The sequence below is a fragment of the Pelodiscus sinensis genome, chromosome 23, assembly GCF_049634645.1.
Source record: "Pelodiscus sinensis isolate JC-2024 chromosome 23, ASM4963464v1, whole genome shotgun sequence".
Lineage (NCBI taxonomy): Eukaryota > Metazoa > Chordata > Testudines > Trionychidae > Pelodiscus > Pelodiscus sinensis.
The window spans coordinates 7,880,366-7,906,670 of NC_134733.1; the positions used below are offsets into that span (position 1 = coordinate 7,880,366).

The 26,305-nt window shown below is 45.7% G+C and overlaps 1 protein-coding gene across 2 annotated transcripts in view; it reads right to left on the minus strand.

Annotated features, from left to right (window-relative positions):
* Nucleotides 1-23,546, minus strand: part of TMCO4 (transmembrane and coiled-coil domains 4) — a 100,808-nt gene extending 77,262 nt beyond the window's left edge. Inside the window, exons 1-3 of one of the 2 annotated variants that reach the window (XM_075906593.1) lie at nt 23,367-23,546; nt 8,922-9,107; nt 7,183-7,357 (exon numbers count right to left, since the gene is read on the minus strand). In XM_075906593.1, coding sequence (XP_075762708.1) covers nt 7,183-7,357; nt 8,922-9,052 — 306 coding nt within the window. In that variant the 5' untranslated portion in view covers nt 9,053-9,107; nt 23,367-23,546. The remainder of the gene's footprint in view (nt 1-7,182; nt 7,358-8,921; nt 9,108-23,366) is intronic. The other variant, XM_075906592.1, reaches the window with a different exon arrangement.
* Between the last annotated feature and the right edge of the window lie 2,759 nt (nt 23,547-26,305).

Genomic DNA, 26,305 nt, shown 5'->3' on the forward strand with positions numbered 1-26,305 from the left:
GGCAGTGAAGAGCAGCTGAACACATGGAGGATCCCAGGTGTTCAGACCTGTTTCTGGGATGGTTCAGACCTATAAGGTCCTACTCCATGCTCCCAGCCCCCAAAGCAGCCACTCTAACCCCTCTGGGTCATGCTCTCACCTATGCCCTACACCAAACGTGGGTGAGTTTATGCAGGAGTAACACCCTACCCCTCCCAGCGTTTCCACTCCAGGGACGCTAGTGCCCCTCCCCCCAGTTCTTCCACCCCTGCAGGAAGAAACAGACCAAGGAAAACATCTTTCACTGAAGAACCAGCAAACAGGCTTGAATTTACTTAAAAACCTTTACACATAATGTAAGTGAAAGATCAACATTGCTCCCAGTCACCAATTCTAAGTGGATGTTTCCTGCTGACCCAGAAAAGAAAAGGACTTGGGCAGCAAACATTGGGGTGATTGTTACAGGATAACAATTCTTGATAGGTTTGACCTAGATGGGAAGCACATTTGATCAGCAAAAGTGGCTTCAATGGGAATTGTGGGAGGCTGAGCACTTTCTAAATTGAGGCCTCTTATTAAATGGCTAAATATGGAGCTTACCTCCAGGCACTCATTTTTTTAAACTGTCCGCCTGTGAGCTTAGAGGATTGAAGTAGGTCACAAAAGCTGGAAAGATGGGAACTGATAGCCCAACAGACTGAGAGACAAGCTGGAGCTTAGTTCAGATGCTATAGGGGTGCCCACCTGCTTCTAATAGTCTCAGACTTTGAACTACACTTGTGTGTGCTGTCAACGGGAAGAAAACAAGTATTGATTAGTTAAGATATAAAATAAAGAGTCTGTTCTCTCTCTCTCCCATCTCAGCAGCCGTTTATTAAACTGAAAAGAAAGAAAGAAAGAAAGAAAGAAAGAAAGAAAGAAAGAAAGAAAGAAAGAAAGAAAGAAAGAAAGAAAGAAAGAAAGAAAGAAAGAAAGAAAGAAAGAAAGAAAGAAAGAAAGAAAGAAAGAAAGAAAGAAAGAAAGAAAGAAAGAAAGAAAGAAAGAAAGACAGACAGACAGACAGGCTTGGGGCCCTTGTTTCCCTCTTTATGAGGTATGAAGTTAGCATCAGAGGCTCTTTGAAATTGTCTTCTAACTGCTTGTTTTTTACATTTGAAATTCATGTGCTGTTTCTCCTGTAAAACACTGTGGACAGCTAGAGCAGTGGCTCTCAACCTTTCCAGACTAATGTACCCGTTGCAGGAGTCTGATTGGTCTTGCATACCACCAAGTTTCACCACACTTAAAAACTACTTGCTTACAAAATCAGACATAAAATACCAAAGTGGCACAGTATGCTGTTACTGAAAAATTGCTGTTTCACCTTAGCATATAATTATAAATAAAACCAATTAGACTATGAATACTGTATTTATATTTCACTGTATAGTCAGTATATACAGCAGTACAAAAAAGTAACTAAATGAAATCTTACTTCATACTGACTTTGCTGGTACTTTTTATATAGCCTGTTGTAAAGCTAGGGAAATATCTAGGGGAATTGATATATCTCCTGGAAGACCTCTGCGTACCCCCAGGCGTATGTGTATCCCTGATTGACAACCACAGAGCTAGAGAACTAGTAATTTTTCAGAAACCAAACCTGTGAAACTCGAATGAGAAAGGGAAGTGATTTTTATTCAGACTCTTTGGATGTTGTCTATTTTTTGTTAATACTTATATAACCCAAATGCCCGATAAACAGCTGAAAGAGAAGCTGTTTTGTTACAAGATTCATCATCCTTTTCCCAACAAGAGAGAGCTTCTAATCCACAATTCAGGGTCATTCCAGGGAGGTCTCTTGAAAAACAAACAAACAAACAGGGAAACGGACATTTTAGATATTTCTAAGCCAAAAACCAAGCAGGAGTATCAACCTCTCAGCACTTCTTTGCATACAAAAAAGAAACAAGAGGCAGAAGCCCAATTCTGCTCTCTCTTCAGGGCACCTTCAATAACTCCTTCCCTTAAAAGTTTACTAAGGACTTAAATTCTTTAAGACAACAAGATCATTTAAACACATTGCAAATGAAATTTTATTAATTTTCACTGGCGCTTTAATATGCTGCTTTGTGTGTGCAAAGCTACCTCCATTCATAGCATGACTGCTGTCTTATTTGCCAGAACTAACTGTCCTTAAAGGATTCAGTTATCAACATTCAACAGCGTTACTTACCTGTAATGAACATACATAATACCCACAAGCCTCAAGAGTTCATTCAGTCAACAGATTCTGCTCAAGATATACCATGAAAATGGGAAAACCTTAAAAAACAACAAATAGTTTGGTAGCACTTTAAAGTGTAACAAAACATGTAGATGGTATCATGAGCTTTCGTGGGCACAGCTCACTTCTTCAGATGACCAAAGTGTTGGAAGTGAAAATGGGGAGAGTGCTAATGAGATTGATAAGAATCTGCTTCTTTCCTCTCAGATTCAAGGAATGCGGAGTAGGCATATTAAAATTAGTTTATTTTTTAAATGTGTTGTAGGAGAAAGAAAAAGCATGAAGCATGGGCCTGGGGCTTGAACCAAAGCAAGCAAGAGTTATACTATGAGTAACAGACAGGCCGTGTTAAAAGTAAATGTTTGTCTGCAAGTCAGTGTCTCTCGGCACTAGAACTGCTAGCACTGCTAAAAGCACATGAAATATGTAAGTACATTCCACCAGGACAGCGGTTACATGTTTTCAGTGATTACATGTTTAAACTCAGGGGGGCTGGTGCTTGCGGGGACGCAGTAGCACAGGGGAGAAGGCTAGTTGGTTCATTGGGAGCCCAGTACATGCAGGCAATGGGCTTGAAAACTGGCTCCCTGCACGTACCGACTCTTGCCTGTTCCCGCTCTCCATGCTGCTGCCTCTGTATCAGAAGCAGCGATGCAGAGAGGGGGGGAGACAAGGGAGCCAGTGTTCATAAGGAACCAGCTTTTAAGCTGGCTCCTTCCTGACCCCCTCCTCCGATTCTGCCTTCATGAGAGGCAGCAGGAGGTGGGGGTGGAGCCGGCTCCGTGGGAGCCAACATGCAAGGGGAGTAGGCTTAGAAGCCAGCTCCCCACGTGCACCAGCTCCTGCCTTCCCCCCCCCCCACCCACTGCCTCTGATACAGAGCAGTGGGGGGCGGAGAAGGGGAGCTGAATGTAACTGTGAGGTTAACTGTCCAGCCCAGGCGCCTCAGTTAATTGTGTAGATACACATTCACATTTCTAATGTGCAGAGATATCAGAGGGTTAGGAATTTGAAAGCAGAAACATAAGAAAAAAGATCTTATGTTCTGTCCTCTCTGTGACTTCCCAGCAAAGAAAAGAAAATCTCAGCCCAAGGGCAACAGCAGATTGTGCCCAATGTGCAACAGAAGGTAAAATGAAGTACTTCAGTACATCCCCAATAACGACCCAGTCACTTGCCTTCATGCATCATTCCTTCAGCATCATAAAAGAAAGAACACGTATCTGCAGCACTTACAGAAACTCGTCAATGAATTCCAGAAGCCTATGATTATCAGAACTCATTCAAACAAACCATAAAAGTGAACTAAGTATGTGCAAGAAACAGAGCCAACAGAAAAGCACAGAATGACTGGGAAAGAGCAGTCAAAGTCCTGTCTCTTATGTTGTTTACCATCAAGTCACAAGGAAATGCTGATCTCCATTTGGCTGATCTCCATATGCCGGTCTCCTCCCCTTCCCCAAATGTTTTGCCAGTTACAGGAAAAGCCACAGGTGCATCAATATACAGCGAGCTTTTCCCTATGTAATTGCTCATCTGAGCTCTTTCAAGAAGTTCAGCTGTTGCTCCAGTGAAAAATACAACTACTCTAAAACTTACCTCAGAAACACCAGATCAGTAGCTAAGACTCCTACATAAGAACATAAGAACGGCCGTACTGGGTCAGACCAAAGGTCCATCTAGCCCAGTATCCTGTCTACCGACAGTGGCCAGCACCAGGGCTGTGTCCAGACTCCATGCCTCCGTCGACGGAGGCATGTAGATTAGCCAGCTCGGAAGAGGGAAATGAAGCCGCGATTAAAATAATCGCGGCTTCATTTAAATTTAAATGGCTGCCCCGATCTGCCGATCAGCTGTTTGTCGGCAGATCGGGAGAGTCTGGACGCGATGCCCCGACAAAGAAGCCTTTCTTCATCGACACAGGTAAGCCTCGTGAAACCAGGTTTACCTGTGTCGATGAAGAAAGGCTTCTTTGTCGGGGCATCGCGTCCAGACTCTCCCGATCTGCCGACAAACAGCTGATCGGCAGATCGGGGCAGCCATTTAAATTTAAATGAAGCCGCGATTATTTTAATCGCGGCTTCATTTCCCTCTTCCGAGCTGGCTAATCTACATGCCTCCGTCGACGGAGGCATGGAGTCTGGACACAGCCCAGGTGCCCCAGAGAGGGTGGACCGAAGACAGTGATCAAGCGATTTGTCTCCTGCCATCCCTCTCCAGCCTCTGACAAACAGAGGCCAAGGACACCATTTTATCCCCTGGCTAATAGCCTTTTATGGACCTAACCTCCATGAATTTATCCAGCTTCTCTTTAAACTCTATTATAGTCCTAGCCTTCACAGCCTCCTCTGGCAAGGAGTTCCACAGGTTGACTACACGCTGTGTGAAGAAGAACTTTCTTTTATTAGTTTTAAACCTGCTACCCATTAATTTCATTTGGTGTCCTCTAGTTCTTCTATTATGGGAACTAATAAATAACTTTTCTTTATCAGCCCTCTCCACACCACTCATGATTTTATAGATCTCTATCATATCCCCCCTCAGTCTCCTCTTTTCTAAACTGAAAAGTCCCAGTCGCTTTAACCTCTCCTCATATGGGACCCATTCCAAACCCCTAATCATTTTAGTTGCCCTTTTCTGAACCCTTTCCAAGGCCAAAATATCTTTTTTGAGGTGAGGCGACTCCTATATTTCACTGCCCTATTTGAAGCAAAGACACAAACCCCCTGGACATGCAAGAAGAGTCTCTATTGTATGCCCCTGAATGACATATTATTCACACCCCTGTTATGCTGATATCTGACTGATTGACAGAGCCAGACGTGTACCCAGAAGCCTCCTGCTACGGGACAAGCCCAAGAAAGAAACCAACAGAACACCACTGGCCATCACCTACAGTCCTCAGCTAAAACCTCTCCAACGCATCATTTGTGATCTACAACCCATCCTGGACAACGATCCCTCGCATTCACAGGCCTTGGGAGGCAGGCCTGTCTTTGCCCACAGACAACCCGCCAACCTGAAGCATATTCTCACCAGCACCATAATAACTCTAACTCAGGAACCAATCCATGCAACAAACCTCAGTGCCAACTCTGCCCACATATATACACCAGCAACACCATCACAGGACCTAACCAGATCAGCCATACTGTCACTGGTTCATTTTCCTGCACATCTACTAACGTAATATATGCCATCATGTGTCAACAATGCCCCACTGCTATATACATCGGCCAAACTGGACAGTCCCTACGTAAAAGAATCAATGGACACAAATCAGATATTAGGAATGGCAACATAAAAAAACCTGTAGGGGAGCACTTCAATCTCCCTGAACACACAATTGCAGATCTAAAGGTAGCCATCCTGCAGCAAAAAAACTTCAGGACCAGACTTCAAAGAGAAACTGCTGAGCTACAATTCATCTTCAAGTTTGACACAATCAACTCTGGATTAAACAAAGACTGTGAATGGCTAGCTAACTACAAAAGCAGCTTCTCCTCTCTTGGAATTCACACCTCCAGATCAGCTACTAGAAGTGGGCCTCATCCTCCCTGATTGGATCCACCTCAGCCTGATTCTGGTCTGCATATTTATACCTGCCTCTGGAAATTTCCACTACATGCATCTGACAAAGTGGGTCTTTGCCCATGAAAGCTTATGCTCCTACACTTCAGTTAGTCTATAAGGTGCCACAGGACTCCTCGCCACTTCTGCAGATTCAGACTAACACGGCTACCCCTCTGATACTAGGCTGTAACTGTAATTTATGCTTCCTGTAAGGCCTTTAAATGGCCTGAGCTGTGTAAAAGGTCTCACGTAAATGTGAGCCAGACCCCTCATGTCTAAGTTAGGATTTCATTACGAACTTACATTGATGTAAGGAGGTTACAGAGGGGCTCTCCTGTTGGTGCAGTTAGGTCTTCACTCAAGTGCAGCTTTTTAAGTGTAGACCTGCCTTAAATGTTCCACTGATATAGTCAAATGTAAACGGGGAGGAGGGTAACAGACGGCTGGCCCTACCATGAGGCGAACTGAGGCGGCCGCCTTAGGTACCAGACTGTAGGAGGGTGGGGGGGGGGGGGCGCCACTAGAACCCAGAGTGTAGAAAATTGAGTCTGCTGCTGGTGCACATGGAGGTAGCAGAGCAGTACCATGAGAGGAGTAGAACAGGAAGAAGGCAGAATTGAGACCTTTCAAAGTTTTAGCACAAGCGAGGGGGGGGCATCATTTGAGCTCCCCGCCTCAGGTGCCAAAATGTAGTGGGCCGGCCCTGGTAACAGAAGAGCAGTAGCACGGCAGCAGCAAAAAGGTGAATAGTTGTCCCATCAGAACTGTGGTTATATCTACACTACAGCCTGACTGACTCTCCAGCGACAACGCACCAAGGGTCGATTTAGTAGTAATATAATGGTCTTCTGTTGATATGCATTTTAGTAGTTAAATTCCTAGACTGTCATTGCTCATTAAAAGTGCTGTCATATGGGTGGAAATCATGTAAATATTGCATTTTATTAATATCATCAGAACTGACTTAAACGGGGCCTGTGTGCTATGTAGTCTTGCCTTAATCTTTGTATTCATACCTGTTAGTGTGAAAGAAGCTATTTGCATATATTTGCATATATATTTGCTTGTATATGCAACCACATTTAAATTGCAGCCCTTGGCATGTGCTGTGAGTATCATTGTAACCGCCGGACCTTCCAAAGCTGAGTAGTCCTGCACTAGAGAGAGATGAATTAATGGAGGGGGCGGAAAGTCAGTCACTCTATCTCTCAGCCCCCTGTCCTTGTTTTTTTTAAACAGAAGGCAACCAGATGTTTTAAATGCATATAGAATCAGGATTTACTTAACCCAATTGTACAGAAAGAGAATTTCAACAACAAACAGGAAGCTCAAGCCAAGTGGAAGAGAGGAAGAGATGAACTTACTTGTGTAATGACGACTGGATTATTTTCCAAGACTGGATCTTTCAGTAAAATCTGAGCAAAGGTTTCTGTGCCCTCGCCACCCAAACCACTGGCGAATGCAGTCATAGCAGGCAAGACGGCGTCTGACAGCTCTAGCCATTTCACCAAGTCTTCAATAAACTCCATCCTAAAGGAGCTGCATGACAACACAAGCAATACGAATCAAACATTCATCATCAGCTCTATCCTAAATCACCTTCATTTTAGACTTTAGGAGTTGAAAGACTCTCAAGGCACAGCTTTAGCCTTCAGGTTTTCTGCTTCAGTTTAATAAAGGAAGATGATGAAAACAAAGAATAAATCTTTTTAGGAGTATAAAATATGTCCTGGACTGTTAAGCAAAAGTTGTAAATCACTTTTTAAAGGTGACAGTGTATGTTAGACATAGAACTGTGTGTGTGTGTGTGTGTGTGTGTGTGTGTGTGTGATATAAGTGTGTGTGTGTGTGTGTGAGAGAGAGAGAGACAGTGTATGTTAGACACAGAACTATAAGGGTATGTCTACACTTGCCCTCAGTTTGAACTAGGGAGGCAAATGAAGCATACAGAAGTTGCTAATGAAGCGCGGGATTTAAATATCCTGTGCTTGATTAGCATATTCGCGGCCAGTCGCCATTTTAAAATGCTGGTCACATGATTCAACTTGCCGCAGGTAGACGCGGTAGACTGATCCAAAACCCTTCCCTCGAATGAACTGTTACTCCTCATGTCCAGTAAACACCTACAACACAGAGTGACCACAGGGGGACAGCTGCACTAGGAAGAGAGTGGCCAGCTGGGGCCAGGGCTCTCTCTGTTGCTGGCCACTGATCCTCCCCCAGCTCTGCTTCCCGCCCCCTCTTCCTGCTGGCCAGCCCTGCAGCCCCCGGACCACCTCTCCCCACCAGCCCTGCTTCCCGCCCCCCCTTCCTCCGGGCCCCCCTTTCCTGCCGGCCAGCCTCCGGAGACTCCCCCGCCAGCTCTGCTTCCCTCCCCCCTTCCTCCAGGCCCCTCCATCCTCCCCTCCAGCCCCACAGCCCCCGCCCCCCCCAGCTCTGCTTCCCGCCCCCCTCCTGGCCAGCTCCAACCCCCCCCCCCCGACAAGCGTGTCCGTTTTTTTAGCAGGGTCTACTTGGCAACCCTAGCCGTGAATGGGCATGCTCACAGGGAAGAATAGTGTTCCTGTCTCTATATCAGCAGAATGCAATCCTCACTGTCCTGACTCAGAATCTGAAGAGACACAACTCAGACAGCCTGATAATCCAGGAGATTAAGGGAAGATTTATCTCCATGTTTTATTCTTGACTGTACAGAACAGGACATTGTTATCCTGGACATGACAAACTCCTGCAAGATTTCACCGGGGAAAACTCACAAGAATGCTTTTCTTTGTAAGATTTCGCTGAGATTATAGGCTGAGGCCTTTCCTAAATCAGGGATACAGCTTCAAAAACAAAGGGTCTGATCCTGTGTGGAGCTTCAATTACCATAAACTTCAGCACTTCAAACAATTTGGCTTAAAAGCTCTGATTAAACCAGCCTAATCCAGTGGCATGGTTAAGGGTTGTCCTCCTTGGCCTTTGGAAAGACAGCCTCGTGCAGTCACAAGTGCCTGCTTGGTGCTTTTTTTTATTTAATCTAATCTATCCCATGCACATGGTTGGCTTGTTATCAGACTCTGTCTCAGCTACTGCACAAAAACTGCTCCATCCACCTTCGTACCTTTGCTCCTTTTCAGGAAACAAGCAAGCCAGGGAGATCCCGCAGAGTGCTGCATATGCAAACCTTCCAGGTTCACCCAGCTGTTTGCCCACAAGCTCACATGGCTCCTTTGCATCAGCTTGTTTAGCCATCCAGAGTATCGCCAAGCCTGCCGGCTCCACTTCTGCTCCTCAGCTAGTCTCACACCTGCCCATCAAAATAAGAAAAAAAAAAGATGGTATTTGAAAGTGGTGAGGAAAACGAGTGATAGATTTGCCTTTTCAGTGACTGAACTTCTTGGCTCTGTGTTTGATTAAGTCTGCCAAAACACGTTTACCCAATGGTGTGATAATGTACAAAACACACTCCAGATGGCTTCGGTCTTCACCTTGTCCTCACCTTCAACACTTATCAAGTGTTTTCACAACACCAGTAATTATTTACACTTTATACAACAGATTCGAAATACACTTCAAGCTGCAAAGGACCTGGGCTCATTGTAAACTAAATGAAGCATATGCCTCACACAGGCAAACCACAAAATTTGCAAAAGCCCTGCCACCTATCACAGTGACTATTTATTGAAGTCTGGGAATTTGTACACCTGATGCTCCCCAGAACCAAATCAGCCCTCTGTTCATTATGCTGGAAGCATGTTATTCACTTCAGAAAGTTCAGCTCAGTTACAGCCTCTGATTAAAAGGAAGATTTTTGTTGTTTACCTGACTTTCCTGTTGTGATTACTGGAGGTAGATTTTCAAACATTTAGGATGCTTAAGGCTTGTCTCTACTATGGGGTGGCTCCATGCTGTGGTGATCAATCCATTGGTGGTTGATTTAGCAGGCCTAGTAAAGACCCACTAAACTGACCACTGATAATTCTCCTATTGATTCCAGTACTCTCTAGCACAGTGGTCCCCAACCTTTCATGGCTGCCGGGCGCCCAGGGGCGGGGCCATTCACGTGCCGGGCGTCCGGGGGCGGGGCCGCTCACGCGCCGTGCTTCTGGGGATGGGGCCACGCATGTGCCGCATGCCCGGGGGTGCGGACCGCCCACACACCCTGAACCCAGGGCTGGCACCGTGCATGTGCCACGCACCCGGAGCAGGGGCCACACGCCCAGGGCCCGCACCACGCATGTGCCACACGCCGGGGGCGGGGCCAGCCCAGATGTTTCGGTGGGTGCACATAAATGCCCTGGCGGGCGCCATGGCGCCCGCGGGCACCGCATTGGGGACCACTGCTCTAGCAGAATGAAATGAGTAAAGGGAGTCAACATGAGAGTTTTTTCTGTCAACCCCCTCGAAGGAAGTATATCTAAGCTATGTTGATTTGAGGTACACAACTAACGTAACTCAAATTGTGTAATTTAGACGGATCTGTCCTTGTAGTATAGACCTGCCCTTAAAGTGGTAAAAGCGTGGGTTCATATATGCAAGTAGGTTTTTAAACCACAAAACACAGCATTAGGGCCCTGATTTGGTAAGAAAGATGTAAGAATGTTGTAAACACTAACTTGGTTAAAGTCAGGCATGTTCCTAGCTGGGTACTACCTGTGGCTAGGTGTGTCAGTTGAGATATGAAAAATGTTACCTGTAGGTAGACATTATGTGTGCTGAGCAAAGCAGTAAGGGCCTGATTTGAAGCTAATGGAGTCAACAGAAACTCTCATTGACTTTCCTGGGCTTTGGATGAGGATCTAAGGCTATGTCTATACTGCACCTGTTTTGCCCAATAATTATGCAAATGAGGCTAAGTGTGGCCTCGTTTGCATAATTAATGAACACCCACTTTTTGTGCAAGAGGCTTGGCGATATTCCACGCTTAGCCTCATTTGCATATTTCTTGCGCAAAATGGGTACAGTATAGAGTTAGACTAAGTCGGCAAAGGCAAGCTTTAAGGTAGTCTGTTGTGGCTGGCTGGCTTTAATCAGATTGGGAGTTTCAGATGTGTACAAAGAGCATCCATCTGACAATTTCTCATAAGGAAGTGCAGAATGGGACCGATCACCATGGGTGGGACGGGAAAGAAATTTTCCCCAGAGCAGACTTACAGTGATCTCGGGGGCTTTTTTGCCTTTTGCTGCTATGTAGGACACAGGTCATCTGCTAGGATCATATGGGTACATCTCATCTCATCAATTCTCTGCCATTGCAGGGCCATAGGTAATAGTGCACCTGAGTTTAACCTATTCCCTGCCTGGGGCACACTACAGGTTAGTCTCTTAAAGGCAGTGATATTTTGGTCTAATTCTAGATGATAGGTTTAGCGTGTGGTTGGCTGGGTGGCATTAGAGACCTGTGAGATACTGGTCTGACGTGATCTGGGTGATCTTCTGACCTTAAACTCTCTGTTTAAAAAGAATCATTGATCAATTATTATCCCAAGGCAGCCTGAGTTTGTTTGCAAAGGGGGAGGAGGCCTCCCCCTGATTCAGAACTGAATTGATTTCAGAAATAAGCAATTTCAAGTCCTAGTTGATGTAACTGCTACTATTTAAATTCCCTTCGCTCTTCAAGGGTGGTGATCACCATGATTCACGTCCCTATCTCTGTGGGAACTGAAGCCCCTCCCATATGCATCTCCTGGCTCTGTAACATGACCATGCAAGGCTGAGGTAGCTCAGTGTGTTTCCACAGAATCAAAACAGGAACCCAAAGTCCATAAACGAACAAAATAATAAAACAGTATTTACTTTCTGTATGGATTGAGAAGGGCAGGAGCTGAAACATGCTTCTCAAGGGACTGAGTGGACTCCTCTGCTCCTATGTTGGCCTTGGATGAGGTTCCATCACGGGCATGTGAAATTTAGGTCGGTACAGAATCAAATTTAGGTCAGTACAGGTTACACTGTAACTTGGAAAAGGGAGCTAGATATTTTCTGCTTGCAAAGAGTTTTCTGGGAAAACCCAATTGTTAAAAGACTTCCTGTTTGTCTCAGTGCCTCACGTCCTTTTCCTCATACACTGCTGATCTATCAGTTCTGGCAATTTGTCATCTCTATGACTGGCCCATGAGTTCTGTCATGGTTTTCAAAGATAGACATGTAACTTACTGATCTCCACAGCACTTACACATTTAATACAAAACTGGCACACTTCAGATAACATGGCTAGTTACAAAGCTCCACTCTTGGGCAAAGAAATCTATTTTCAGAGAGTCATAGAATTATAAAATCATAGGACTGGAAGGTTCTTCAAGAGGTCATCTAGTTCAGGCCACTGCATTCATGGCAGGACTAAGTACAGGCAGTCCCCGGGTTACGTACAAGATAGGGACTATAGGTTTGTTCTTAAGTTGAATTTGTATGTAAGTCGGAACTGGCTCCAGATTCAGCTGCTGCCACTGAAACTGACCAGTGGCTGACTACAGGAAGCCGGAGGCAGAGTTGCTCTGCCCCCAGCTTCCTGGAATCAGCCTGATAAGTTTCAACAGCTGCTGAATCTGGAGCCTGGGACAGAACAGCTGGGGTGCTGCCCGGTAGGTTCCCACAGGACCAACCCGGCAGCACCCCAGCTGCTCTACCCAAGGCGTCCCACAACAAAAGCCTGGTCTGCTGGGGTGGGGGGGGGCGGACCCCCCCCCAGCAGACCAGGGAGACCGGGAGAAGCTTTTCTCGCCCCAGAGGACACAGGCGGCGACCCGCCGCCCGTGAGCTCCGGGGGCGAGAAAAGCCCCGTTCGTAAGTGTGGATCCGACATAAGTCGGATCCGCGTAAGTCGGGGACTGCCTGTATTGCCTAGACCATTCCTGACAGGTCTTTGCCTTCTCTTAACAATCTCCAGTGATGGAGATTCCACAGCCTCTTACTGAACCTAATCCTTCTTTGCTGCAGCTTAAGTCCATTGCTTCCTGTTCTCTCCTCAAAGGTTAAAAAACAATTCTCCTTCCTCCTTGTTACCACCTTTTATGTCTTTGAAAACAGTTATGTCCCTCTCAGTCTTCTTTTCTCCATTTTTTTTTCAATCTTTCCTCAAAGATCAAGTTTTCTAGACTTTTAATAATTTTTATTGCTCTTCTTTAGACCTTTGACAGTTTTCCCAAATCTTTCCTGAAATGTGGTGCCCAGACCTGGACAAAATACTCCAGCTGAGGCCTCATCAACATGGAGTAGAGAGAAAGAATTACTTCTTGTGTCTTGCTTACAACACTCCCGCTAATACATCCCAGAAGGATGGTGTTGATATTTTTTGCAACAGTGTTACACTGTTGAGTCATATTTAGGTTGTGGACCACTATGACCTCTAGATCCCTTTTCACAGTACTCTTTCCTATGTAGTCATTTCCCATTTTGTATGTGTCCAGTGGTTTTACAACATATGCTAGTGTCTGATCCCCTGAAGTGTCATCCTGACCCTAACTTAATGGATCTCTCATATTTCAAGTGCCAGTAGTTTTGCAAACCATAGTTTAGCACTTCTGTTATCAGCCCCAGACTTGCATATGTGAGCAAATCATTACAACAGACATGCAACTGGAACATTCACTTGCTCCCAGCAAATGCAAAGATCTTCCTAGCCAGGAAAGGGGCCCAAACTAGCAACTTGTAGAGAGTTAAATAAGGACCTAACTTTCCTGAGGGGCTCTTCAGATACCCAGCATCAGAGTATTACAGGAAACAAATCCTAAGAATGACAAATTCCAAGGGGGAGGAGATAGGATCCAGGTACCACGGAAGAGACAAAAAGCTCCTTCTCTTTTACAGCCATGAGAAGGGTGTGGGGAGTCACATTTATAGGGTACCTATTTTCCATACGTTGACAACCAAAAAGGAGCAGCTGACCAGGATCTACACTGTCCTGGGAGAAATGCCATCTGCAGAAGCTGGGAGTGCATAGTTGGCATTTTCACCTTTATTGTATCTAATTCCAGATACAGGCAGTCCCCGACTTACTCGGATCCGACTTATGTCGGATCCGCACTTACGAACGGAGCTTTCTCGCCCCAGAAGTCGGGGCGAGAAAGCCCCGTTCGTAAGCTGCTCCGGTGCCCCTGGTCTGCTGGAGACCGTCTCCAGCAGACCAGGGGCACCGGGCGGGTTCCCGCGCTTCTGAGGCTTTGCCAGAGCAAAGCCTCAGAGGCGCGGGACCCCCCCGCGGCTGCGGCTTCAGTCCGGGTGCCTGTGGTCTGCTGGGGACCGTCCCCAGCAGACCACAGGCACCCGGACTGAAGCCGCAGCCGCGGGGGGGTCCCGCGCCTCTGAGGCTTTGCTCTGGCAAAGCCTCAGAGGCGCGGGACCCCCCCGCGGCTGCGGCTTCAGTCTGTCCCCAGCAGACCACAGGCACCCAGACTGGAGCGGCAGCAGCGGCGGTTCCCCGCGCCTCTGAGGCTTTGCTCTGGCAAAGCCTCAGAGGCGCGGGACCCCCCCCCCCCCCCCCCGCGGCTGCGGCTTCAGTCCGGGAGCCTGTGGTCTGCTGGGGACCGTCCCCAGCAGACCACAGGCACCCAGACTGAAGCCGCAGCCACGGGGGTCCCTCGCCTCTGAGGCTTTGTCAGAGCAAAGCCTCAGAGGCGCGGCACCCCGCTGCCGCTGCGGCTCTGCTCCCCGTGTCCCTGGTCTGCTGGGGGGGGGGGGGGCGCAGCTAGTGTGCTCCCCCCCCCAGCAGACCAGGCTTTTGTTTTGGACTCTGGGGCAGAGCAGCTGGGGCGCTGCCGATTGGTCCTGCAGCGCCCGTGGGCACTACTGGACCAACCCGGCAGCACCCCAGCTGCTCTGCCCCAGGTCCTGATTCAGCCGCTGCTGGTCAGTTTCAGCAGCGGCTGAATCAGGACGCCTGGGGCAGAGCAGATGGGGTGCTGCTGGGTTGGTCCAGTAGCACCCCAGCTGCTCTGCCCCAGGCGTCCCCAAGTCAGCTTCTGCTGAAACTGACCAGCGCTGACTACAGGAAGCCCCAGGCAGAGTTGCTCTGCCCCGGGCTTCCTGGAATCAGCTGCTGATCAGTTTCAGCAGCAGCTGACTTGGGGATGCCTGGGGTTCTTAAGTTGATTCTGTATGTAAGTCAGAACTGGCGGTCAGTTTCAGCAGTGTCTGAATCTGGACGCCAGTTCCGACTTACATACAGATTCAACTTAAGAACAAACCTACAGTCCCTATCTTGTACGTAACCCGGGGACTGCCTGTATAATGTATCTGCTAATTTTTTGACTGATACACATTCAAGGGACATGAATTCTCCCATTTTGAACCAAATTCAGTCATACTCCCTCAATTACTAAAGGTCACTCTTTCTTATGCGTGGAGATCTTGCTTGATCAAGAAGTTTCTGCACATTGTAAAAAGAATGAAAACAACTTACCTTATTCTTGACTCTTATCTGTAGTATACTCACCTGCAAAATCTAATCTTTATTTCCTGCTAGTATAACCAATAAAACCAACGGTAGAAATGACACTACAATAGCTTCTTTGTTTGTAACCTTATTCCATAAAGCTCAACAACCAGATCATTAAATGAAGGATTTGGGAGTTTACGTAAAAAGCTCTGTTCTCTCTACTCTCCCTCCCACAAGTCAGAGCTCTGAGGTGATATTATGCCAATAATTTTCCAACTTGGGTCTCTAGAGTTAGGATCTAAGTATGTATAATTGGTTTTGTCAGATTTAAGCTAAATCTACCTGATAAACAATCACATCCTGCTGCTAGTGAAATCAATGGGTAGAGCCATGCAAATCTGCCAATATCCATGGACCATGTTTGCAGCTCATGGACGTGGACACAAATTTTGTTTCAGTGTGAGGCTCTATCAATTGGGAACTGCAGGAGCTCAGCACCTCTGAAAAATCAGGCCACTGAGTCTGGTGCAGGTTTGAAAATTTTAGTCTGGGGATTTTGCACCAACTTCGGTAAGTGTAGATGGGTCCCACAGGCAGCCTTAGATCCTGAGGATTATATTCGACTTGTTTCACTGAAGTAGGTGTCCCTGTCTCAAGCAAAGTATCCCAGCAGTCCAAAGCATTTCCATAATCTAAGCTGTAAATTGAAAGAAATTTTTATCACCAGCTTTTCACATAAAGTACCCTTTGTTGTCTTGAAAGGTATTATATTTTAGAAGATGACTTTCAGCAATCTTGTTTAAGAAGTAAAATAATAACTCTGCATTAAAGCTTCACAGCTGTAAAATCCGGGAGTGTTCTCTACTGATGGAAAAGCAAACAATAGGCATACTAGCTTCATATTTGCTTCTATACAAGGATATAGATGCTTGGACCTGCCAACCAGCAGAACTGATTAAATCCTTGGAACCCTCAAAATGCACCTGTGCCACCTCATTGATGGAGTGGGTTTGCTTTGGTGCAAAGTAAGATATAATTTATTCTTTAGTTTCTGAGTCTCACTCCCCAAGAAAAAAGCAGGAATGATTGAAGGCAGGAAGCAGGGACCTCGGGTGCATCATACAACAACATTACCCAAGTAGTGTTGAGGAGCTCTGTATTATTTCTTGCAACGTTATTTGGTAAGAGCTGACAGCATGCTCAAAGCTGTTTTGATCATGAAGGAAATCCCAAGCAGTTTACAGTGTCAGGCTCAAAGTCTTCAACTGGATTGGCTGGGGGCAGACTTTCTGACCATATAGAGCCTCACTGAAATCAGCATGGTCAATGTGACAGGAAAGATCTGTCCACATAGATCCGATTGCTAGATTGGAATGCAATAGACATACATGAAACAATATTACAGATCCACAGATCACAAAGATTCAATGCATTGCAGGGGAGCAGATTATTTCACAAACTAAATTACAACCATATAATAAAATACAGGACTATGTAGCACTTTAAAGACTAACAAGATGGTTTATTAGATGATGAGCTTTCGTGGGTCAGACCCGCTTCCTCAGATCAAATAGTGGAAGAAAATAGTCACAACCATATATACCAAAGGATACAATTTTAAAAAATGAACACATATGAAAAGGACAAATCACATTTCAGAACAGAAGGGGGATGCGGGGGGGGGGGGGGGGGGGGGAAGGAAGGTAAATGCCAGTGAGTTAATGATATTAGAGGTGGGGAAGGGTAGATGTCTGTGAGTTAATGGTATTAGAGGTGTCATTAACTCACAGGCATTTACCTTCCTTCCCTCCCCCCCCCCCGCATCCCCCTTCTGTTCTGAAATGTGATTTGTCCTTTTCATATGTGTTCATTTTTCTTAATTGTATCCTTTGGTATATATGGTTGTGACTATTTTCTTCCACTATTTGATCTGAGGAAGTGGGTCTGGCCCACGAAAGCTCATCATCTAATAAACCATCTTGTTAGTCTTTAAAGTGCTACATAGTCCTGTATTTTGTTTCAGCTACACCAGACTAACACGGCTACATTTCTATCACTATTCAACCATATAATACACTTTCCTTTATGCCCATTAAATAATACCTCCAGAATGCCTAGCATTGGGTCTGACTCTGCAAAACCTTGCTCATGTAAGTCATCTTTAATCACATGGGCCCCAATTTCAGAAATTTGCATATGTACAAGAACCCTCCCATGTAGGAAACTATTTAAATACATTTGCCATGTTAAGGTGGCAAACACTTTAATGGGGTTGAACACTTTCTTAAATTAGGATGCTGTCCTGAAACATCTTTACCCCTCTGATACTTGTCCTGAAACATGGCCATAAAAGAGCTCGGCTGATGTCAACAGATAGAGGGAAATTTTATTTAGTTTTCCCTGATTTTATCTTTGGGAGGAAAGACACAATACATTTTATGGATCTCTTTGACAAGGAATATTTATGCTCTTGTCAATAATAAAATAAAAGCACTGTGTTGATTTCTATCACTCAGCTATTACTCAATGTATAGGAATGAAAAGACTGACACACCATGAGAGCAACAGACCATTTAGACCACTATTCTCTTTCCAGAAGTACCAGATGCTTCACGGGAAGGAGAAAAAACTAAAAAATGGGCAATTCTATAATAAACTGACATTAAGGAAAATTTCTTCATAACCTCGGGCAGCTGGCTTATTCTTTGAGGCATGTTGTATCCCTTACATTTTCTAAATTTATTTAATGTAGTTGTGGATGTTCTTCCTATCCATACAAATGCCTTATTATTCCTGTAAAGGCAATTTGGGCAAATAAATTAAAGGAACTCAAATGGGTATTTTGGAAATTCTAATGTATATAGCTTTTCAAATGGTAGTCATAAGAGTTATTTCAGATGCTGACAGGAAAATGCAATACAACATTAAAAACAGTTTATCCCAAACAAGATTGTAATTTGCTATGATGCCACTTAGCTCTTATTTTTCATCAGTAGATCTCAAAGTTCCTAGTAACCATTTGAATGGATTGAAACACTCCTGAGCAGCAAGAAAGTGTCATTTGTAAACTGAGATACACAGAGACTAAGTGTTTTGCCCAAGGTCACACAGGAAGCCTGTGAAAGAACTGGATCTTGCAAGTCAGGGCCCTAACCACTAGACCAGGGAGTCTCAAACTCCCAGCTCACAGGCCATCTCCAGCTGGAGGAAGTGGCAGGGCCACCCTTCACACCCCCGCCCCCCCAGTCTGACAGGACTTCTGGACCAAATTGCGCAATTGCTCACACGCCGGGAGTTTGAGACCCCTGCATCAGACCATCCTTCCTCTCTAAACCCGGCTTAAGACCATAATCTTGAAAACATTTAAGAACATAAAGAAGCTTTATACACACAAGTTCTCTTGTTAATTTCCACTGGACTACTCATATGCGTAAAATCACACATTTAAATGCTTGCAGAACCTGGACTCACCTTTTAAATAAATAAACAAACAAACCCAACCACACAATACAAATATTATCTGTTCAGAATGGGTTACAAATTGCCACAAAACATACAAATATAATGTAGAATTCTGCTGCAGAGCTGCGTACTTAATGTAAATCGTGGAGTGAGGATTTTGTGAATGTGATTTGGAAGTACAGAAAAACTCAAAATGATTATTTGCAAGATTTTCTGGGAATATTTCGGATTTTTTTAATTCAGATGTTTGTGTTATAAAGTATTTAGATGAAGAGGTTAGCTAACACAGAAATCAAAGTATATCTAGAGGAGGAGTAAGCAAGAACATGCATAATTAGACCATGGATAAGCGGACCTGTACCTTCAGTATCAGAATGCACTATGAGAATGAACACATGTATTCCGCTGGAAAGCATTTCACTGTCACCAACTCCTGCAATTTGACTGTGAGCCCCTTGAAACAGGGTGTTCTCTTAAAGCACCAGCTACTGGAATCAGGACAATAATCTGTTTTCTTTAAAAAAAATGATTTGCTGGCACTCATGGTGGTAGAGAAAAACTTAAAAACACAAAACACTCTAAACTCCCTCCTTATGGCTTTATAAGAAGTACTTGTTCCCCAGAGTATTCCTGAAACACTCCTTCTGCCTGATACTTTGCCTTCACCCCTCCATTCTCTTCCCCAACAATTCACCTTCCAGGCTCTGTACAACGCAGCTCCTGCTGTATCTGTTTGCATCTCATTGTACTCCCTTCCGCCCACACCTAAGAAGCCATAGAATTAACAAAAAAACAAACACCACAAGAGGCAAATCAAACAAAGTATATCTTTTAAAAATTATTAGTTTTTTAATACAAATATCATAATATTTGCAGTCTGACTCTCAAAATCTGAATATTTGGAGTTGAGAGTATTGGCATTTTTTTATTGGGGTCTCATCCAAAGCTCACTGTAGTCAATAAGAATCTTTTCCACTGATCCCAGTGAGCTTTTGATCAGGTCTTTCTTTCCATTCAGGATGCACAAAGAGCCAGAAAACTGCCAAAGAACACTAATATCCAATTTAAACTCTCAGGCTACGTCTACACTGGCATGATTTTCTGGAAATGCTTTTAACAGAAAAGTTTCCCGTTAAAAGCATTTTTGGAAAAGCGTGTCTAGATTGGCAGGACGCTTTTCCGCAAAAGCACTTTTTGCAGAAAAGCATCCGTGGCCAATCTAGACGCGCTTTTCCGCAAAAAAGCCCCGATCACAATTTTCGCAATCAGGGTTTTTTTTGCGGAAAACAAATCTCTGCAGTCTACACTGGCCCTTTTGCGCAAAAGTTTTTTGGAAAAAGACTTTTGCCCGAACGGGAGCAGCATAGTATTTCCACAAAAGCACTGACAATCTTACATGAGATCATCAGTGCTTTTGCGGAAATTCAAGCGGCCAGTGTAGACAGCTGGCAAGTTTTTCCAGAAAAGCGGCTGTTTTTCCAGAAAAAGTGGCCAGTCTAGACACAGCCTCAGAATAGGAATCAGGTGGGATTTACATGGTGCATAGGCCTGTACTAGATTAGTGTTTCTCAATTTTTTTAAATAAAGTATCCCTTTAAATATATATATAAGTACCCCCAGTACTTACAGTTTTCAGACACACAATTTTTTTTCTACTTTTGCAAAATGTTTGTTTAAACAACTTAATCGTAGCTGGGCGGGCGATGAAATTTTTGGGTGTAAAAAGTACAACAATAATAAAGGCTGTAAAACTTAAAACAAAAATTCAGTTTTCTCCAAATTTCAGTTGTGCTGATGTATCACCCAGATTTCTCTCGAGTATCCCTCAGGGTACTTGTACCACTGGTTGAGAAACAATGTCCTAGATTTTAAGGGCAGAAGGGAGCCTTATGATCATTTAATCTGATCTTGTGCATAGCTGAGCTCAGAGTACTAGGGATGTAAGACACTAGTTGACTATCCGATAAACAGAAGCTTATCAGATAGTTGAATAGTGATGCCACTAGTTGCTTCCCCACCCCCTTGCTGCCTCTATCAGAGAGAGGCAGCAAGGGGGGGGAGCAGGAGCTGGTGCTGGGGGGAGCTGGCTTAAAAGCCAGTTCCTCAGCACTGTCTCTGTGGGGGGGCATGGAAGGTAGAGGCACAGCGGAAACAGCGCAAGCGGGGACTGAAGCAGTCTCTGCTTGCGCCCCTTCTGCTGCAATTCTGCTTTTGAAATATACAAGAGCCCAGCCAGGGGTCCCACGCTCGTTCCATGCTTTGTGGAGCTGCCTTTTGAAATGTACAAGAGCCCCACTGTGGCTCTTGTACATTTCAACGGCTGAGGTGCTGCAGGAAGCACTGGACCAGCAAGGGAGTTCTTTGCCGGGCACTCCCTGTGGGGCTTCTGCTTTTGAAATATATAAGAGAAAACATCCACTCAGTGTGCACTGGCAGTCAAAAAAGCAAATAAAATGTCAGGAAACATTAAAAAAAGGGATAGTGAATAAGACAGAGAATATCTTATTGCCTGTATATAAAAACCATGATATGCCCACATTTTGAACACTGCGTACACATGTGGTCACCTCATTTCAAAAAAGATATATTGGCATTGGAAAAGGTTCAGAAAAGGATAACAAAAATTATTAGGTGTTTGGAATGGGTCCCATATGAAGAGAGATTAAAAAGACTTGGACTTTTTAGCTTAGAAAAGAGGAGACTAAGGGGAGATATAATAGAGATCTATAAAATCATGACTGGTGTGGAAAGAGTGAATAAGGAAAAGTTATATACTTATTCCCACAATATAAGAACTAGGGGGTCACCAAATGAAATTAACAGGCAGCAGGTTTAAAACAAACAAAAGGAAGTTTTTCTTCACTCAGTGCACAGTCAATCTATGGAACTCCTTGCCAGAGGATGTGGCAAAGACGAGGACTTTAACATGGTTCCAAAAAGAGCTAGATAGACTCATGGAGGTTAGGTCCATCAATGGCTATTAGCCAGGATGGGTCAGAATGGTGTCCCTAGCCTCTGTTTGTCTGTAAATGGGTGACAGGAGAGGGATCACATGAGGATTACCTATTGTGTTCCCTCCCTCTGGGGCATCTGGTATTGGCCACTGTCAGCAGACTAGGCTAGATGGACCTTTGATCTGACCCAGTATGGCCATTCTTAAGAACTCCTGGACATTTCAAAAGCAGAAGCTCCTCAGGGATCATGGGGCTCAACCACTGGACCCTTGCGATCCCTGCAGAGCTTCTGCTTTTGAAATGTACAAGATCCCCATGGCCCTTGTACATTTCAAAGGCTCAGGCATCCCAGGGAGTGCAGAGCCAGCAGTGGAATCTGCCATTGGCCCCTCCATCGCTTCTGCTTTAGAAATGTACAAGAGCCCTGCTAGGGCTCTTGTACATTTCAATGGCTGAGGAGCCTCAGGGAAGGTGGGGCCAGTGGGGTCCCCCGCTGGTCCCACTCCTGTGGGGCTTCCTTTTGAAATGTATAAGATCCCTACTGGGACTCTTGTACATTTCAAAAGAAAGCCCCATGCTGTCTGCAGAGCTTCCACTTTTGAACTGTAGCAAGAGCCTAGAAGGCAGAGTGCCTACTAGGTTTGAAGGTGGAGGTGCCTTTATAGACTAATCAAATAGTTGATGGTAATCCCATTGACTATTCAATTAGTTAATTTACATTTAACCTCCCTGTAGTGTACTTCACCCACTGAACTCTGTATCATGCCCATAATTGGTTGTTGAAACTAGAGCAAATTGTTAGAAAGATAGCCAATCTTGATTAAAAAATGTTAATGATGGAAAAATCTACTACATCCTTTGGCAAATTGTTCCAGCTTTGCTTTGGTCCTCTCCACTAAGTGAATTTCACTTTCAGAAAACAATCAGAGACATTCAGGATTATATCAGACCCATATATGATTTTAAATTGGATATCATTGAATCTATAAATATGTTATCATGTTTTCTGTGTAGTTCTGGGGGAGCTTTTTATTTGAGTAAAAAAGTGTAAATATTGTTTTAGATAAGATGTTAGTTACACAATAAACATTTTTTTTAAAAACAAAACAAACAGAACACACAAGCTTCAGAAAACCCTTCTTAGTAAACCATAAAGATGGGGGTCTTAAACGTGGGGCTGTATTTGTGGGACATAGTGAAGCAAATGGTGGACCTCGGCAGGGTGCAGACATCAAGTTTGGGAGGAATACATCCGTGGAAATACAATTATTTTAGGTTCCCAAACACGGAGAGGGCACAAGACCGCTGAAACACGGGGCTTGAAACCAGATCCAGCCAGGGCGTAGGAAGGCTCTTGTGTGCGTGTGACCTGTTATCACTCCCGGAACAGATGGGAGCCTGGGGATGATGTGGAGCGAGACTCCACACACACAAATCCAACCCAAACCCTTGGACTCGCGCTGATCCCCCCGCCCCGGCTCCTGCAGCCGCGACCCCCCGGGGAAAGCCGAGCTATCCGGGCATGGCTCCCTGAAGGGCTCAGACTCTGGGGCGGGCTCCCGCAGCCCCACTCCCAAAGGGGATGAATCCGGGGGGGGGGAGGGGGGCAAAGCCCTGTCCGAATCCGAGACCCCTCCCCCTCAGGGGCGCCGCTGGACCTCGGCGCGCGAGGGGAACTCCCCGCCTGATTCCCCCCCAGCGAGGGGAGCCGGGGGCCCCAGACTGGCCCCCAATGAGGGGCTCCCCGCGGCTGGAGGAACCGACCCCCCACACGCACCTCCAGGCCGAAACAGACCCGGTCCCTTCTCCTGCCGTGCGTCTCCGCCCGCGAGCCGTGGGGGAGGGGCCGGGGGCGGCACCGCGCCGAGCCGCCGCCGCCGCCGCCTGCCGGCTCTGCCGTCTCCTCAGGCAGGCTGGGCGCTCACTCCCACCCCGAGGCTCGAGGGCCCGCGTTACGCAAATCGCGTAGAGGCGCCATCGCCAAAGCGCGAAAGCGGCGGCTGCGTGGCGTAGCCAGCGCGGGGGGGGGGGGGCTACGCCAGGAGCGTAGCGGGAGACGGCGCTGTGGCTAGACCCTGTGCCCCAGCTGCGCGGTGAGAGGAAAGCGCGGGAAGGGCAGCCTACACAGGCCCATCCCTGCAGGGTCAGCCCGAGCTCTAGGCACCTGGGGCCAGACCCCTGCCCCCTCAGATGGGCCAGGACCCGATCTCTGAGTTGGGGGTGACTCTGGTCCCTGCTTCATGCGGGACGGGGTTTGCTGGGGGCTGTCACCGCTCCAGGTGCTACCTGTAGATCCGAGTTTAAAGGCTGCCGGCTACGTCCTTAGCCTGTGTTTGCCGGAAGCTGGGAATGGGTGGCAGGGAGGGATTGCTTGATGATTCCTGCTCTGTTCATTCCCTCTGGGGCACCTGGCATTGGCCACTGTTGGAAGACAGGACACTGGGATAGACAGGCTTTGGTCTGACCCGTCTATTCATTCTTATGTTCTACAGGTTGATCCTGCAGACACAGTAGAAAGATCCTTAATCGCTTTCAGGGGCTATGGAGCACCTTTCCCCAAGAGAAAGCTACTGGCCTGTGGCAATGTTGCCTTTTGGATACCCTACCAGAGCTATTGTGTAACCCACACACTTGGGCTACATCTAGACTGGCATGATTTTCCGGAAATGCTTTTAACGGAAAAGTTTTCCGTTAAAAGATTTTCGGAAAAGAGCGTCTAGATTGGCATGGACGCTTTTCCGCAAAAGCACTTTCGCGATCGGGGCTTTTTTGCGCAAAACAAATCTCAGCTGTCTACACTGGCCCTTTTGCGCAAAAGGGACTTTTGCCCAAATGGGAGCAGCATAGTATTTCCGCAAAAAGCACTGATTTCTTACAGTAGGAAGTCAGTGCTTTTGCGGAAATTCAAGCGGCCAGTGTAGACAGCTGGCAAGTTTTTCCAGAAAAGCAGCTAATTTTCCGGAAAAACTGGCCAGTCTAGACTCAGCCTTGGTGAGTGTGATGTACTGTCCCACCTAGTTGATACAAAAGGCAGAACTATGTAGCACTTTAAAGACTAACAAGATGGTTGATTAGGTGATGAGCTTTCATAGGCCAGACCCACTTCCTCAGATCAATACGTGGAAGAAAATTGGCACAACCATGTATACCAAAGTGATACAATAAAAAAAAAAGTGAACACAGAAAAATGATGAATCAGGTTTAAGAACTGGGGTGGGGGAAGGTTAGTATCTGTGAGGTATTGATATTAAGGGTGATATTGGGGTCATTACCTCACAGACACTAGCCTTTCCCCCCTCACCGCTCCTCTGTTCTTAAACCCGATTAGTCGTTTTTATATGTGTTCACTTTTTTTTTAATGTATCACTTTGGTATATATGGTTGTGCCAATTTTCTTCCACATATTGATCTGAGGAAGTGGGTCTGGCCCACAAAAGCTCATCACCTAATAAACCATCTTGTTAGTCTTTAAAGTGCTACATAGTCCTGTATTTTGTTTCAGATAGACCAGACTAACACGGCTGCATCTCTATCACTGTCCCACCTAGTGGCACTGAGACCACTTAAAGAGAGAATAATTACTGTAGTCTGTTCTACAGCCTTAGCTGAGAGCCAGCTGGCTTTCAGCTTATGTATGAAGATCTAGAAGTCCTAGGTTCAATTCCACCTGTCAGCATTACAAGTGGGGACCAGGATTTCAATTGGGATGTCTCTGAAGTTTGGGCAGTGCTTCTTCAGCTTGGAGAAGTACATAACCTACGAACCTACTGGTTCTGATGTCCTGTTCCATCTAGAGATGTTAAATATTGATTAATTGAATAGTCGAGTAACCTCATGAAATTTTATGAGTTAGTCAACTATTCTGTAGTCCCTGGGGTGGCTCCCCTGATGGACTGGCTGCCTGTCACTCTGTGCTGCTGCTTCTGATAGAGGCAGCACGGCAGGGGGGCAGCAGTCCATGTCTGGGTGGTTGGGTGTGGTCTGAGGTCCTGGACCCGGTGTGATCCAGAACTGATCTGGGTTGCCTGCCCACCTGTCTCTTAGTACACTTGAAATGCTGAGCTGAAATGGAGGTAGGTCCTGGACCCAGTGAGAGCCAGGACTGAGCTGGGCTGCCTACCTGCCCAGCTCCTAATACACTTTAAATGCAGAGCAGGGGTAGGTCCTGGACCTGTCGCAAGACAGGACTGAGCCAGGCTGCTGAAAAATGTACTGGTAAGGAAAGAGGGAGAGGGAAATGTGTGTCGTCTATAGCATTAACCAATAAGCTTATGCTTATCGGTTAATCAGGTAATCGTCTATACCTAGTGGCACTGAGACCACTTAAAGAGAGAATAAGGAGTCTGCTCTACAGCCTTATTTGAGTCAGCTGGCTTTCAGCTCATGCACTAAGCTCCAGAAGTCCCAAGTTCAGTTCCACCTGGAGGTGCTATAATTGTACCAGACCTATGGGAAATGCAAGGGCTGCTTTGCTAGAGTGGGGACAGAGAGGAGAAAGCAGTTAAATGATATCTGCTCTGACATGTAACTAGAACAGATACATTCCCAGGGCATCAAAGTATCACGAACAGTAAATTTAGTAACAGTTTATTGTGTGAGATATTTTGAGGTGACGAGGGGTATACTCTTTCTAGTTTATAGATTAATAGATTTCAATACCAGGCGGGATTATAAGTGATTCTGCATAATATAGATTAAAGACACTTACTTAGGAAT